Here is a 14,103-nt window from a genome sequence, read left to right on the forward strand (position 1 = left end):
AAAATTCTATCTTTCTTAAGCTATGCAATAATCAGGGTACTGGCACATGTAGTGCCATAATGGCTGTTGAACCCTAAACAGGTCCTCTTTCTTCTCTGTACTTGAATATCCAAAACACGCCTGAAATGCGTGGATGTTATCCAACGAGAAGAGTTGCTGGATAGTTCATTGTCCTTTCCCCAGCCATAATTCCAGGAATGTATGTAGTATGGCTCCAAATATAAATGGTAAGTTTTCTCCCAGCAAGTCAGTGACAGAGTGGTTGCTCAGGTATGGACTGATGTTAACTGTCACGTTACCTGTTTTGAGAAAAAGTGTTAATGATGACCTTCTTCAGTACGGTCAGTATTAAGTCTTGCTTGTAGAGACAATGGAGGATGGTTACAGTTAATGGACAGGGGATATCTTGGGATCAGTGGTTATGAAAAGAATCACAGATGTGATGGACAGTGGGACGCAAGTTCCCAACACGTTACAGTGGCCAGATGAGCTAATTCAATCCTTGATCAATGAACAAGAAAATGTCTAGTAACAGTGGCCTCAGCTATCTTCCTTTTGTCTGAAACTTCATAGTCAAGGTTCGTAAACAGGACAAAAGGAGCAATTGTGCAACTGAGGTTAGGTAAGGCCTCACACACAATGTAAATAAACATAATCCTCAAATACATAATCAGATGAAGACCTCAAACTTCACACAGGGAAAAAAAAAATCTTAGGTTTTTGAGTATACCTACACTGACATTTGTCATTTGGCACTAGAATACACTTCAACAAGTGGTGGAGGCAGAAGATAGTTGGTAGGTTGAATCTCATCTTCTCATAAGAACCCATGACAGGCTGTGCAGAAAAAACTCTAGGCATAAATACTAATAGCATGGGTTTGGAAAGCTGACTGTAAACCCGACCTTTGGCCGGAAACATCAGGTTCTGTTTATGTGTGGTTTAAGACAGAACATTCCCCAAAGGCTTACTTGCTAGATAAATCAAATTGAAGAATCTCATCCTGTCTCATGGAAATTGCAGTTTTGTGTTGACTAATCATCACTGGATTCAGTAAATTCACTGGATCATTAAAAAAGCTGAATATCAATATCTGTTTTTGAAAGCGGATTGCCTACACTGGTCATATCTGCAACTGTTGTTTCTAAATCTGACTATTTTCTGCCCTGTATTCCTTGGTGCTGACTTACACACAAAGCAAAGGCTGGCAAACTAGAACCATTACCAATACACAAAAAAAAGGGTTATCAAAGTACGATACCTCCTTTCACAAACACTTCCCCATATTCTTCTGCTAGCAACAGATAGCCAGTCAATTCGTTTCTCATAGATTCTTACCATTTTAGCAAGGAGTTTCTATGGATAAAAATATAGAAATTTTAAGTTAAAAATAAAAAGTTCAAGTAAGTCTTTTATTGCCAAATGCTTAATACAGCATAGTGATGAAAAAAAATAATGATTTTCATTCATTTTGACAACAGCATTTCATTCTTAGTAAAGATAAGAGAATACAGTCCATGAGAAAAACATACAATGATAAAAAACCAAAAAAGGTTCTAAAGTTCTAAACTCTCCTCTTCATGTTTCCTCTTGCTATCATGTCCCAAAATAGTGGTCAAGTACATTAAAAAAAAAAAAAAAAAGTTTCAAACCACAGTTTTTACAAGCTTACCATTTCTTCAATAGCAATTTCAGGCAGTGTTCGTAACAAAACACATCATTTAAAATAACCACAATATTTTCAAACACATACCGTTCTTGAACACAGTATCAATTTGAAGACATTAAGACAATTTATCCAAACTCTATAGAACATGACCTTTGCAAGCATATCTATGCATTATACGTATGAGGGCAAATCAAGCAAGAAACTCAGAAATAAAGCTATAACGTAGCAGCTTTTGGAGCACAGAACACAAGCATCTACTGATGATCAAGGAGCCAGAAGCTGCTTTAATGTCTGCCAGTTAAACTTCACATTCTCCTTTGAGGTCTGACTATAGAGTTCTACAGATTTCTCATCCCTCTTCCATTTTAAATAAATATTTGCCCTGCCTGGAAACATTCCCATACCCCTTTGTCAGGGCTGCTAGAAGAAGGAAGATAGAAAAGAAAAACACCACATAATTTGTGTGCTTAACACAAATGAACATGTCTTGGAATATAAAGCTGCTCTGACTTGAGATGATGCAATCAATACTTAACATAAAACTATTATCTATAAGGTATTTAACTGTTCTTATTGAATTCACTAGTGACACCATCTACAATATTGTTTGCAAGCTCTCTTTTAAAGCTTCCCTTTAGACAGACACCAAAGCCAATGCTACCGGCATAGTTCAAAAATCATTTACTTGCTAGAAAGTTACCCAATGAAAAATTCACTTACATTACCAGAGACTCAGCCATGGAGATATTACTTTGTTCTGCCACTCGATTACTATTTAGAGATCACCACACATGCCACACAAAAGAAATGGTTCCCTGCCCTACTTGCCATCCACTGTATTTATCACCAACATCTCCCTCTGTCTCAAGGGTGGGCCAGAGTACATAGCTGGATGTTTATTCTACTTTTAGTCTTATTAAATCATTGTCACCGACCCCAAGGCAAACTCCACATGCTTGCTATGGAAATTACTGATATTCCTAAAGGCCTGAAAGACTATTGAGAAACAGCCTTTATACACATGGTTACAGACTGGAAGGCATGGAGTTTCTCAAACTGAATGGGGCCGTTGGTATCATTGGACAAACCTACTTTTTTTCTGAACTCTAGCCAGCTTTCTGAGCTTAAATAACAGGGTGTGCTCAACCTTCTTGAACTCTTTCATAAAAATAGTTTCCCACTAATTTCCTGCTAACTAATAGCAAACAAGGCTTAAAAGCTTCCATTTCGTGATTGCTACTTTTTGCCCCAGGATGATAACAGTTCTTGTCTTGCCCGTAGTGTAGAATGTGGGGCTCTAGATCTGAAAGCACTGGGTGCCTCTGCTCATCATACCATGCTGCACAATGACACAATCCTCTTGTTCTTCCCAGGATTCAAATCCCTCCACAGTATTTTACCTTGCAGATAAAGGTGCAAAACCAAAGCTGCAGCATCCACTGTCCACACATGCCCAGCTAAGCCTGAAGAGTGTAATTTCCTCATACCACACTCACATTGGAAGAAGAAAGAGAAAAAAACCCAAAGCTCCATCCAAGCTGCAGATGAAGGGGGTAAACTAGAATAATTTAGGAGAATGTGGTTTGCAGTGCTATGCTGCCAGAATTTTCAGAATTCACATTAAGTATAAAGAACAATTGAGCATATCCTAAAACATGAAATGCAAATACCCAGCTTCCTCTGACACTTTAGAGTAAAGCAAAAGTATGACAACCTTCTATAAAGTAAGCAGAGATAAATTCTGTTTTCTGACTTTTAAAAAAGGTTGGTTATGCTGAAAACACATTGAAATCAGTTGTCCTTGACAGTCACATTAGCAAAAATATATTCTGTCTAACTGCATGGCAAGAGTGTTGCAGGAACGTTGTCAAGGCTAAAATGCTACTCTTGGTAAAAGAGTAAGTTCAGAGTGAATTACTTCTGATGTGACCATCTGCAGAATATTACCATTTGGCAATTCCGTAGAATTTACTAGATTTGGATGTCATCATTTTACAATGGAGACAACTAGCTACTTCCCATGTGGAAAAGGTGAAGGATTCACAATGAAAAGGCTAATGTGATGTCTCTGAAAGTACAGGTCAGGTGCTGAATTCAGAATATAAACTCTATCTCCAAATCCTACAGGACTCTCCATATGGACTGTACTACATTACTGGTCTTAAGGTATTATAGCAGGATTTCAAACAGAAGGAAAGTGGGTGCTGGATGCTGTAGGATCTACCCCAAACTACACATACAGGAGAAAAACTCATGTGTATGTACACATTATCCAAAGAGAGAATATTGACTAATGCAAGATCATGATCAAGGCAACCTAATTTTATTCCTGTGGCTTTCTTCATAATGCAGACTTTCATATGCTTCTGCCACCTTCCCCACACACAGAAATCAACATCACTGATCTGGAATACTGTGTCTTCTTTTATCACTCCCCTTAATTCACCATTCTCCCTATCTCCATCCATCCATCCATGGAGTTGAGAGAAGCTCACCTACCAAAGAAACTCATGGCACAGTATAATATTTTAATGCCTTGTTCAACCAGTCTTCTGGATTATTTGATAGTTTAAGATCAAACTTTTATCTCAAAATAATCCCTTGCCCTGATTCTCTTTCCTACACATCTGAGGGACTACGTTGCTATGACAGGAAGAGGCTCTTGTTTGCTGCTATGTTATGTGCCTTTGTGCATGCTTTCATATCACACAATGTCTTTCAAGTCATGCAACAATCATCCAAGCTTGCTCCTACACTACTTCCTCGAATGTTCCTGCTACGCCTTGAGACTTTCCTGGTCTACCCAGTAACAATTAGATGTTCTTCTTCATAAAACTTGTTTGACTTTCAAAGAAATAAAACAAAATACAGAACTTTTTTTTTTTAATAGTTAAACCAAGATTAAATGGGACAGTTATGTTCAAGCAAGCAGGAGCACTCTATTGTGTTGTATCCCTTCAATGTACAGGCTAAAGGATTCATACATACGTGGTTAAAATAATGTAAATACATTCTTACACATAGATTGCAAAATGCACATTGCTGTATTATGAGCAGCACTGATGGACGCATTCTTTTACTTAGCCTCCTTCCTCACTACCATAAGAATTTGGGTCCAAAGCCCGACCAGATCACTGCAGACTTACACGGACAGCTGTCTGCACAGGAATCCCTGCAGTACTTATGTAACAGGACAATTAATGTGGAATAATTAGATGGCAATCTAGCCCTGACAAGGCCACATCACTATAGACAACTCACCTGATAGTTGTATAATACTGGCAGGTCAACGTGGATATTTTTCACAGTTCCATCATACCATTCAAACTGCATCATTGCTTTCTAGAAGGATAAATAATACAGTTATGTGTTTACAGAAGCCTATATGAGCTCCACTAACATGGAATTCATTACCGAATCATTCTTAAGAATGGCATAAGTATATGATTTGAATCTATGACTCAAATTTCAGTTAAAGCCTGTAGAATTTCACTAACTTATAAAGTACTGATTTTAATTAGAAAAATGTAGCAATAGAAATAAAAAAAAACCCACAAGAAAGGGTCTTTATCACTTACCTCATGTAGAGTTGATGATACTGTTTTTTTAAGAATAGGTACAAATTCTTCCACAGGAGAGAAGGCATTGGGAGCCAAAACTTGATAAAGGTTTAACTTTTTAGCTATAGCAAGGAACAAAGAAATTAAATAAAACATATGCTGTGTCTTTAATTCATGTTTCATACCTGTTAAGCTTTTCTTTCTGTGCTACCTTTCAATCCATTTGTCTTTAACCAGTCTGTTGAGGTTTTGGCCAGGACACACGGTGTTTGAATAACTAATGGTCCTTCGTGCTTTGGAGGCTTTGGTAAGAAGTTAGAAGGTGGTGTATTTGCAAATTCTGTGGAAACCTAAAACAGATTTTAAGAAAAACTCTTTCAAGTTTCAGCAGAATTTTTTTTTACCCTCAGTCCAAAATATCCAGCATCGAATGTTAGTTTTAGTTATGTTCACCAAAGTGCTGGGATTTCAACAAGCAATATACTTTGAAAACAGCTATCAAAGGTCCTCCTAAAAATGGGGTTTGGGAGACACTGTTCCATTAAATTCACTGTGTTTGCCGCAATGAAAAAACCCACAGGGAAATTAAAACATCATGGTTATACATACTGGCATGAAAACAGCCAATCATTTCTCTAAGAAAAGAAACTAGGAAAAGGATCTTTGTTACACACAGATCAAATCTCGGCTTCTCCATTTTCTACCTGTAACAAGTCAAATGAACCACATTCTACCTTCTTTCACACCAATGGAAACAAGTAAACAAAAACTCCTATGGGGCACTACAATTCCTTTATTTTGAAAGGGGTAAGAGACCTTTGTTTTATGAATGGACAGAAGTTTGTGGAGGTGTTTTTTTATACAGAAGGTTTGGCCGGTAAGCCTCTGTAACGACGTGTTTTTATTTGGGGATATAGGACCGTCTAAGTCATTTCAGGGTGACTTCTGCTCCATATGTACTCTGCATGGTCCTTAGCAATTATGAGGTTGGAAGAGAGATATTCTATATCTATATATAAATTCTATATATATATATGGAATAGGGAGGATGAGGGGAAACAGAATTAGAAATATTATTCACAAATAACCAGTTTGCATCCTGTCTGGAAATGTCTCAGGTCAGATGACCAGATATGCAAGGATACCCAATGGAAGCTTTCAGTCCCTTTTTCAGATCAGATTTGTCCACCTCACACAACTGCCTACAGTAGCTGTGACAGCGAACAGATTATTTTTTTAACAAAAAAATCCTCAGAGATTTGCAAAACAGTGCTGCCAAATCTTTGGCATTAAAGTTTAGCAACCATAGGGGAATTCAGCCACTTTCTAAACTTCCAGGCTCCTAGAAAGTACAGAGATGAGCATAAGGCAAGAGAGATACGTATTTCCTCTTAACACTATCTGCACAAGGTGAAAGAAAGAGATGAGTAAATAATCTCTCTACGAAATCAAAGCAGAACTAGAAATTATCCAAACACTCCACAGAAAAAAGAAAAATCACAGGAGATTCTTTTGCTTCCTCATCCATATTTCAGCAAGAGCACTTAGAAGTTACTTTATTGGAGAAAAGACAAACAAGGTAAGAACTTCCGGTATGCTGGTCAAATAAGGCATAAAAATAGAAACATTATGAAGGCAATTGTTACAGAACAAATGGTGCCAATAAGACAGGACCAACACAGAGACAGATGTGTAACAGACAGACTGTAGCCTCCTAACTTCAACACTAATAAGGGATGTAGACAAGGCCTTACGATTTTGCAACTGATTTAAGTGTCCACCTTAATCAGGTAGGAGTAAGTAACTTTTTACTTAAAAAACTGTTGGAACTTCATTTAAATGATCATGCATACAGTTAGGCTAGCAATTATCTTAGATTTCCATTATGATCATGGTACAATGTTCTTTTCATCGCATTTGGTTGGTTTATAAAACTTGCTGCATTTTGGAGAATGTCTAGCAAAATGTCTCCTTTATTGGTTTTGGCCTTAATTTGCTCTTACAATGGATGGCCAATACATAATATTCAAAGTTCACTTATCAAAATACTTGATTAATCATACAGATTTTTTTTCACATTGTGAACACTAAAAACTTCTACCCTGATACTTCAAAGTGTATCTGAAAAAAAAAAAAGATACGTACATCTGCTATTCTACTAATAAGTGAGCTATGAATTCTTCTTCGAAAAGTCTGCTTGATGTTCTTGAGTAGGTCCTTAGCTTTCTGGGATTCCTGAAGTAGCAGATGAACATCACTGCTATCAAAATTCTGTACATATAAAAACAAAGGGGGAAAAAATAAGTTAACTACTATTCAAATACCAACCAAACACAGCTTTCTTACTTTGACATGCATACATCTATACAAGACTGCCTGGCATAGCAGAATTGACTGTAAATGTATCTAATGCACTGCATATAAGTTATTCATTATTTTATAAACAAGATATCATTTTATTATTTTGAATCAGTCTACAATAAGCCACTGATTTCATCCTATTCATCAGCTTTAAGCCAGTGAACAATATCTGCAAAATTTATTGTGCTTTTAGGAAAGCATTTCCAGTTGCAGAAAGAATTAACTACAGGTTTATTGACCACATCCTCAGCACTTCTATGACAGCAATTTTCAGCACCAGGTCTTGCTATAAACTTCTACTCAGATGATAATTACTTTACCTTCTAAAAGTGAAGAATGATCAAAAAGAGAGCAAAATGCATTGTCTCTCTAGCTGTCACCTACCTCTCCCTTTGAAGAGTAGCAATGATAACGGCCTCTTACAGCTTCTGCAAGGTTCTTTAGAACTGCCTACATATATAAATAGGAAGAAAAATAGTTACTTTGATTTGGTAGTCTCTTTTGATAACATAGGTTGTTGGTATTCAATTCTCGATTAGAGAGAATTTTTGAGATACATGTAGTGAGAAAGCCAAAGTAATTATGTTTCCATTGTTTTCTTACCAGTCTTATTTTAATATGGCTGAAAAACTAACTCAGTAAAGAAATTTACAAAATAGGCAATAAGGGTCAAGTTCATTCACCTTGTGTTAAAATGCCAGTCACTCTGTCTTCCTTTGAAGGCAGGCTTGTGCTAGTAAGATCAAAGGTGTATCACCGAAGCTTACAAGTATAAATATTAGGCTATCCTTCCCCTGCCCACAAATACCTCTTAAATCCTTTGCTGCTTTTTTCACCTCTCCCATCTCCTTCTCTCCTATCATCTACCACTGTAATCCTTTTCCCACAACTGCAATACCCTTACTGCATCCAATCTTTTCTTCAAACCAGGATTTCAACAGTCTGCCCTACAACTTAAGTCACTGCATGCCTTAGAGTTAAGCTTAAACAAGCAATCAACACCTAAAACCAAGTTTCTGTGCAGAAGCTAATCAAAAGTAACTCCTTATCCTTCTGTCCTCCTCTTCCTTCAGGCAGTCACTGCTAACATCCAAACGATTGCTCATGATCAATACTATAATTTGAGCAAGGCTGCTAGGTCTTGCACTGATGCTATTCCATACAAAAAATATTCCTATCTGTCCTGGTTTCAGCTGGTATAGAGTTAATTGTCTTCCTAGTAGCTGGTACAGTGCTATGTTTTGAGTTCAGTATGAGAAGAATGTTGATAACACTGATGTTTTCAGTTGTTGCTAAGTAATGTTTATCTAAAGTCAAGGATTTTTCAGCTTCTCATGCCCAGCCAGCGACAAAGCTGGAGGGGCACAAGAAGTTGGCACAGGACAGCCAGGGCAGCTGACCCAAACTGGCCAACGGGATATTCCATACCATGTGACGTCCCATCTAGTATAGGAACTGGGGGGAGTGGGGGCAGGGGGGATCGCTGCTTGGGGACTAGCAGGGTGTCGATCGGCGGGTGGTGAGCAATTGCACTGTGCATCATTTGTATATTCCAATCCTTTTATCATTACTGTGGTCACTTTATTAGTCTTATCACTATCATTATTAGTTTCTTCTTTTTATATTCTATTAAACTGTTCTTATCTCAACCCACAAGTTTTACTTCTTTTTTCCCGATTTTCTCCCCCATCCCACTGGGTGGGGGGGGAGTGAGTGAGCAGCTGCGTGGTGCTTTGTTGTTGGCTGGGGTTAAACCATGATACTATTCCAGAGACTGCCATACTCACATGATCTCACTCCCAAGTCCCTGCCTTTCTCCTATGATCCCTCTCCCCACCCACTTGTCCTTACTGCAGTATTGCCTACCTGAAATCCCCTATTTTTCTGCTTTCACCTGCAGAAGAGCTCTTAGGCCCAAAGTCTTCTCTAAATACACATCTGGAAATAATTGCTCCCCTTCAGCTGCCAAGCCTGCCAACACCACTTGGTTGCCACTTCTGGCTTTGGTATGGACCAAGATGAATGCTCCAAGCAAATCTTTTCATGTGTGCAAATCTGCTCTAAAGAAAATACAACTCTAGATCAAGAACTCTTTAATGAATAAGTTAGCTTCCCCAGAAGTTTATGAGAGAAGACATTGCAGATGAATACGAAACAAATGGCAGGACACTTAAGGAAGTAAGTATTAACACAATTGCTTACGAGAGAAGCAGGATTGCTGCAATCATATGTAACAGCATGAGTCTGCAGTTTTCTCCCCACCATACACTGCTGAGCATAGTCAGACAATATTTCCAAAGACTGATCAGGGCTGATATAAATAAATACATAAGAAAAAAAAAAGATATTAACAATGGCAGTAATCAAATGGTGAAAAAAGGCCATATTGAAGAAGACAGGGAAGAAAACTAAGTGGGAAAGAAATAATAAATAATGGGAATGTAATTCAGTCATTTAGCATAATGTGACCTCCTCTCCCTCTTTCAACAGTTACTGAGGTACCACTACTGGGGTTTGGTTCTGTCCTGAAAACCTGAATGATAATAAAAGTACTAAGATTCTATTCCAGTTCATAACAGCATGTAGGTGAAATGTTCTAAATTATTCCTTGCTAGCCCTGGAAGCTAAAAATCAGGAATTGTGGTTTTACCCCGTGACAAACTGTGACAGAAAAGTTTTCAACTCAGATCTTCAACTGTATTTAAGGATGTCCATTGTCTTCCAAAGGCACCAAAGAAAGTAAAACTTGGCTTTGTGTTTAGAACTTAGCGACCCACACAGCTTTCACGCTCTGAGTTTTGATGGTTCTTCATGGCTAGTAAAAACCCTTCCTTCCAGCTAAACTTCTGTCAGGGACAGAAATTAAGTAAGTTTTCACTTGCACATACTAAAAACTTTTGCTTTCTGTTCAAAGCAGACCTAAGCAAAACTTGGAACCTTTTAACTGAACACTGTGTGTTCAGTAAGTTAGCTGAAATGTAATCTCAATCACCCTAAATATCAAGCTTGCAAGCTTACACCATCCCTTTTTCGCACATTTAAAATGAATACAATTAATAAATTAGGAGTACAGTAACACTCCCAGAACCCTTACTGTAGTCTTTTTCTTGTAATCCTGACTCCAGTACTCCAAGTTTTCAAATTATGACAGTTGAACTGCAGAATTTAAGTCCATAATTTATCTAATCTCAGCCTGGTTTCATTTATTTAATCAGACATTTTAAATTTTCCATCAGCACCAAGATCAGAGAGAAGACTATCTTTGAATGCTTAATGCTATTTTACAGCAAAATCTAGCTTATCATCTAATCTTCCCAGAGGTGTGGACCCTTCCAGTGACATCCTTAATGATGCTGAAGGATTTTTATTGATGTAACATTAATGCTAGCAGACTCTCAATGGATTACTGCAGTAACTGATCTGCAAAGGAAAGACGTAGCTTTGTATCAGAAAAGAGAAGATTTATAAATAGTAAAAAAGGGAAGAAATAAAGGAATTCAGTGGTATGAACTAAAAATACATAAAACCTGGATCTTAAATTTTCTATTTATTTTTGTATCAAGTTCAGATTCTTGTACCAATTCTGTATCCAAGTTAAAGCTGGTTGTTAGGAAGGATAACGGATTTACCAGCTTCCTACAATAAGAACCAGAGAATTCAGTTCTTTCATCGTAAGGACATGTTTTAAGGCTTTCAGCAAATTGCAGCCTCGACCAGGCTCCAGCTGTTGTATCCACTGTCTTGCTTCATGCAGCCTAGGGGGAGGGGGAAAAAAAAAAAGAATATGTACACTTAACATGCAGGCACTAAATAAGATAGATCATGAAGATTACTACAAACCACAGGAGCTGCTACGATATATTTTATGCATGAACAACCAGCTTGAACCACTGACTGTGCTTAAATTCACTGCTTTTTTCCCCCTCTTACAAATCACTGCAGGCACAAGATGAAAAACACTATTTATTATCTGCAAGAGATTCCTCTAATTAAATGGAGGTCTTGTTTGAAACACCTTTATTTTTCAGAGAAATGAACTTACTTACGCATGAACATTGATGTTTTTTGGACTCTCCCACAGAGGTGAAATTTCTGTACTGAATGAGAGGCAGTACAATTGCTTCTTATAACATAGCTGTTCATCTATTAAGCACTAATAAATAAACAATTGTTAATGCATTACTATCTATGCTGCTTCTAGTAGGGTTATTATGTAAAAGAATAAAAACAGTAATTTCCTAAAAATAGTTGACAGCATTATTTTCAGCTACTACAGAGAAAAGCTTCCAAGGAAAAGTCATACAGATTCAAATATTTGGTAAGGAGTACAGAGACAGAACCTGCAAACCTATGGTAATCCAGCCAATTTGTCAATAGGGCAGGAGGCAGGGAATATTTGTTGTACTGGTATTAGTTTTTCTCTTCAGCTGATAAGCACATGAAACAACATACTGATCTAGAATGGGCATATTCACCCATCAAGCAATTACTAAAAAATGTTTAATACATATTCATGGATAGGGCTAAACAATAGTTCAGGTATTAAGGCTAAACCAACCACACTATGTGGAACTTGTGTCTTCTTGAAGTAGTTTTATTTAAAACACACAAATGAAAAATGCAGATAATATAAATAAAATTTAAATAATTCCTGAATGCAGGAAATGAAGTTGTACAAAGTTTCAAAGTTAGACAGTAAACCAGCCACATTGTATCTTTCTTCCTTACCACAAACCTTTTATAAAAATAAAAAGCACAATAAATGACAAGTTTCTTCTGGGACTTCAGGAAGTGATTAACTCACCAAGGTTCTGACTGAAATTGTGAAGTGTGCCTTGTTGTGACAAAACATAAAGACATAAGGAAACTATAAATAGCTCTATGTAGAACTTGTTTCTAGCTCTTACAGCTGTTTCTGTTAGGCAAGTTTATTCCATAGAGAATGCTGGTACAAGAATTGAGAAACTTCTAAATATTAATATGAAAAGTATTATTATTATGGTACATACTGGAGTTTGTCTGGATCTAGACATTAACAAAGACTACACTTTCAGGCATTTAAAACATACTTTTCTACACCACAAAACTTCTATTGTATTGTCTATTATCAATTTAAGCAGATTTTTTTTCTACTTAGTTCCTGGCTTGTAGTTATACAAAAGCTTGATTAATATGCTATAATCGCCAAAGTCTGTTTTATTATTACTTACCAAAAGGTCCTTCTGAAAATCCAGTAGTCTACGTCCATAACTCATATCAGACACATCAACCACAAGTCCAACTTTGGTTCCTTTTATAAGGCCAAACACCTTAAAAAAGAAGTCATTGTAAATACCAAGCTTATCTAAAGTTTAAAAATGCTACTGTTTATTCTGTACAATACCATTTTAAAATCAAATATTAGGTATTTATTTTCACTTTAAGCTTTTTAGCATAAAGATGACACAGTGACAAAGCCAAGGGGAAAGGGAAAAAAAAAAAAAAAAAAAAAAGAGAGGACTACTGGCTCCCAGTTTATCCTTACCAGTGAGTCATATTCGCTCCTTCCCAAGACAACCTACTCATTATTTGAGAGGATAAAAAAATAACTCTGTCTCCAGCGTCTTCTTCAGGTTAAATCAAGCAACTTAGTGGAAGCCAGATTTTGGAATGCTGCTTCTTTCTCTATCCCCTTCAAGAGGGAGTTATGTCCCTTTCCCATTCCCAAGCATTAGCACTGCTAGGGACAATAAATGATTAACCAGCTGTGCAAGAGAAGGCACAATGGACTACAAGACAGCTCCACTCCAGTCAGAGAGGTTAAGCTCAGCATTGTCTGCTTCCATTTAAATCGTGCTGAGAGGTCCTGATGATTAAGATTGCTAAGAGAAAGAAAAAGACTAGATCTAGAAAGCAGAAAACCACATATCACTGAAAGATCAAGAAAAACAATCTATTGTCAAGATAAGTATCACTGCACGTGATGTATAACTCACAGTAAATAATGAAAATAGATAAGCTTTCTGGAAGCCACTTTTCACTAGTATTCAAAAGTTAATTTATTCTTTAATGCTGTATACAATTCCATTCTAAAAATATACTGCAAAGTTAGTTACCTTTCTGCTGTCCTGCAACAGCCACTGAATTCTCTGCTGATAAAGTTCAATCACTCTGACAAAAGGCATAGCACACATTTAGCTAAGGCATTCTTTTGCGTTGTGTATCAATGTAACATTCAACCATTTGTCTTCATCACATCCTTTTTCTCGCAAATGCAAAATCACCTTTTAAAAATACTGTTTTCAGTGTTCTCATACAACTGGTGGCTGCATGGCTAGCCATTTAAACACTTCTTCCCCTAAAGCTGCTTGACTGCTTAGATTATGCAGCTGTCTGAAAAACGGGATCACTGAAATGTTTTCTGATCAGTTGCTGGCTTATTCTGTTCAGAGATAGGAGAGGGGTACTCACCATGTGTATGTGTGAACAACAGAAGCTCAGGCTAAACTGAGCTTAGCTCACTACACATAGGTT

General features: G+C 37.1%; 1 protein-coding gene across 2 annotated transcripts in view; it reads right to left on the reverse strand.

Moving 5' to 3' along the window:
• VWA3A (von Willebrand factor A domain containing 3A) overlaps window positions 1–14,103 on the reverse strand; it is a 37,266-nt gene that overhangs the window by 20,809 nt on the left and 2,354 nt on the right. For both annotated transcript variants that reach the window (XR_008232890.1, XM_052773391.1), the window contains exons 5-15: window positions 13,686–13,740; window positions 12,801–12,899; window positions 11,637–11,743; window positions 11,220–11,345; window positions 9,793–9,901; window positions 7,975–8,040; window positions 7,375–7,500; window positions 5,441–5,579; window positions 5,248–5,351; window positions 4,931–5,011; window positions 1,262–1,356 (exon numbers count right to left, since the gene is read on the reverse strand). Coding sequence is in view for 1 of the 2 variants with exons in the window: in XM_052773391.1 (XP_052629351.1) it covers window positions 1,262–1,356; window positions 4,931–5,011; window positions 5,248–5,351; window positions 5,441–5,579; window positions 7,375–7,500; window positions 7,975–8,040; window positions 9,793–9,901; window positions 11,220–11,345; window positions 11,637–11,743; window positions 12,801–12,899; window positions 13,686–13,740 (1,107 nt within the window). In the remaining variant the exon portion in view is untranslated. The remainder of the gene's footprint in view (window positions 1–1,261; window positions 1,357–4,930; window positions 5,012–5,247; window positions 5,352–5,440; window positions 5,580–7,374; window positions 7,501–7,974; window positions 8,041–9,792; window positions 9,902–11,219; window positions 11,346–11,636; window positions 11,744–12,800; window positions 12,900–13,685; window positions 13,741–14,103) is intronic.

This window comes from Harpia harpyja, chromosome 21 (genome assembly GCF_026419915.1).
Source record: "Harpia harpyja isolate bHarHar1 chromosome 21, bHarHar1 primary haplotype, whole genome shotgun sequence".
In the NCBI taxonomy this organism is placed as follows: domain Eukaryota; kingdom Metazoa; phylum Chordata; class Aves; order Accipitriformes; family Accipitridae; genus Harpia; species Harpia harpyja.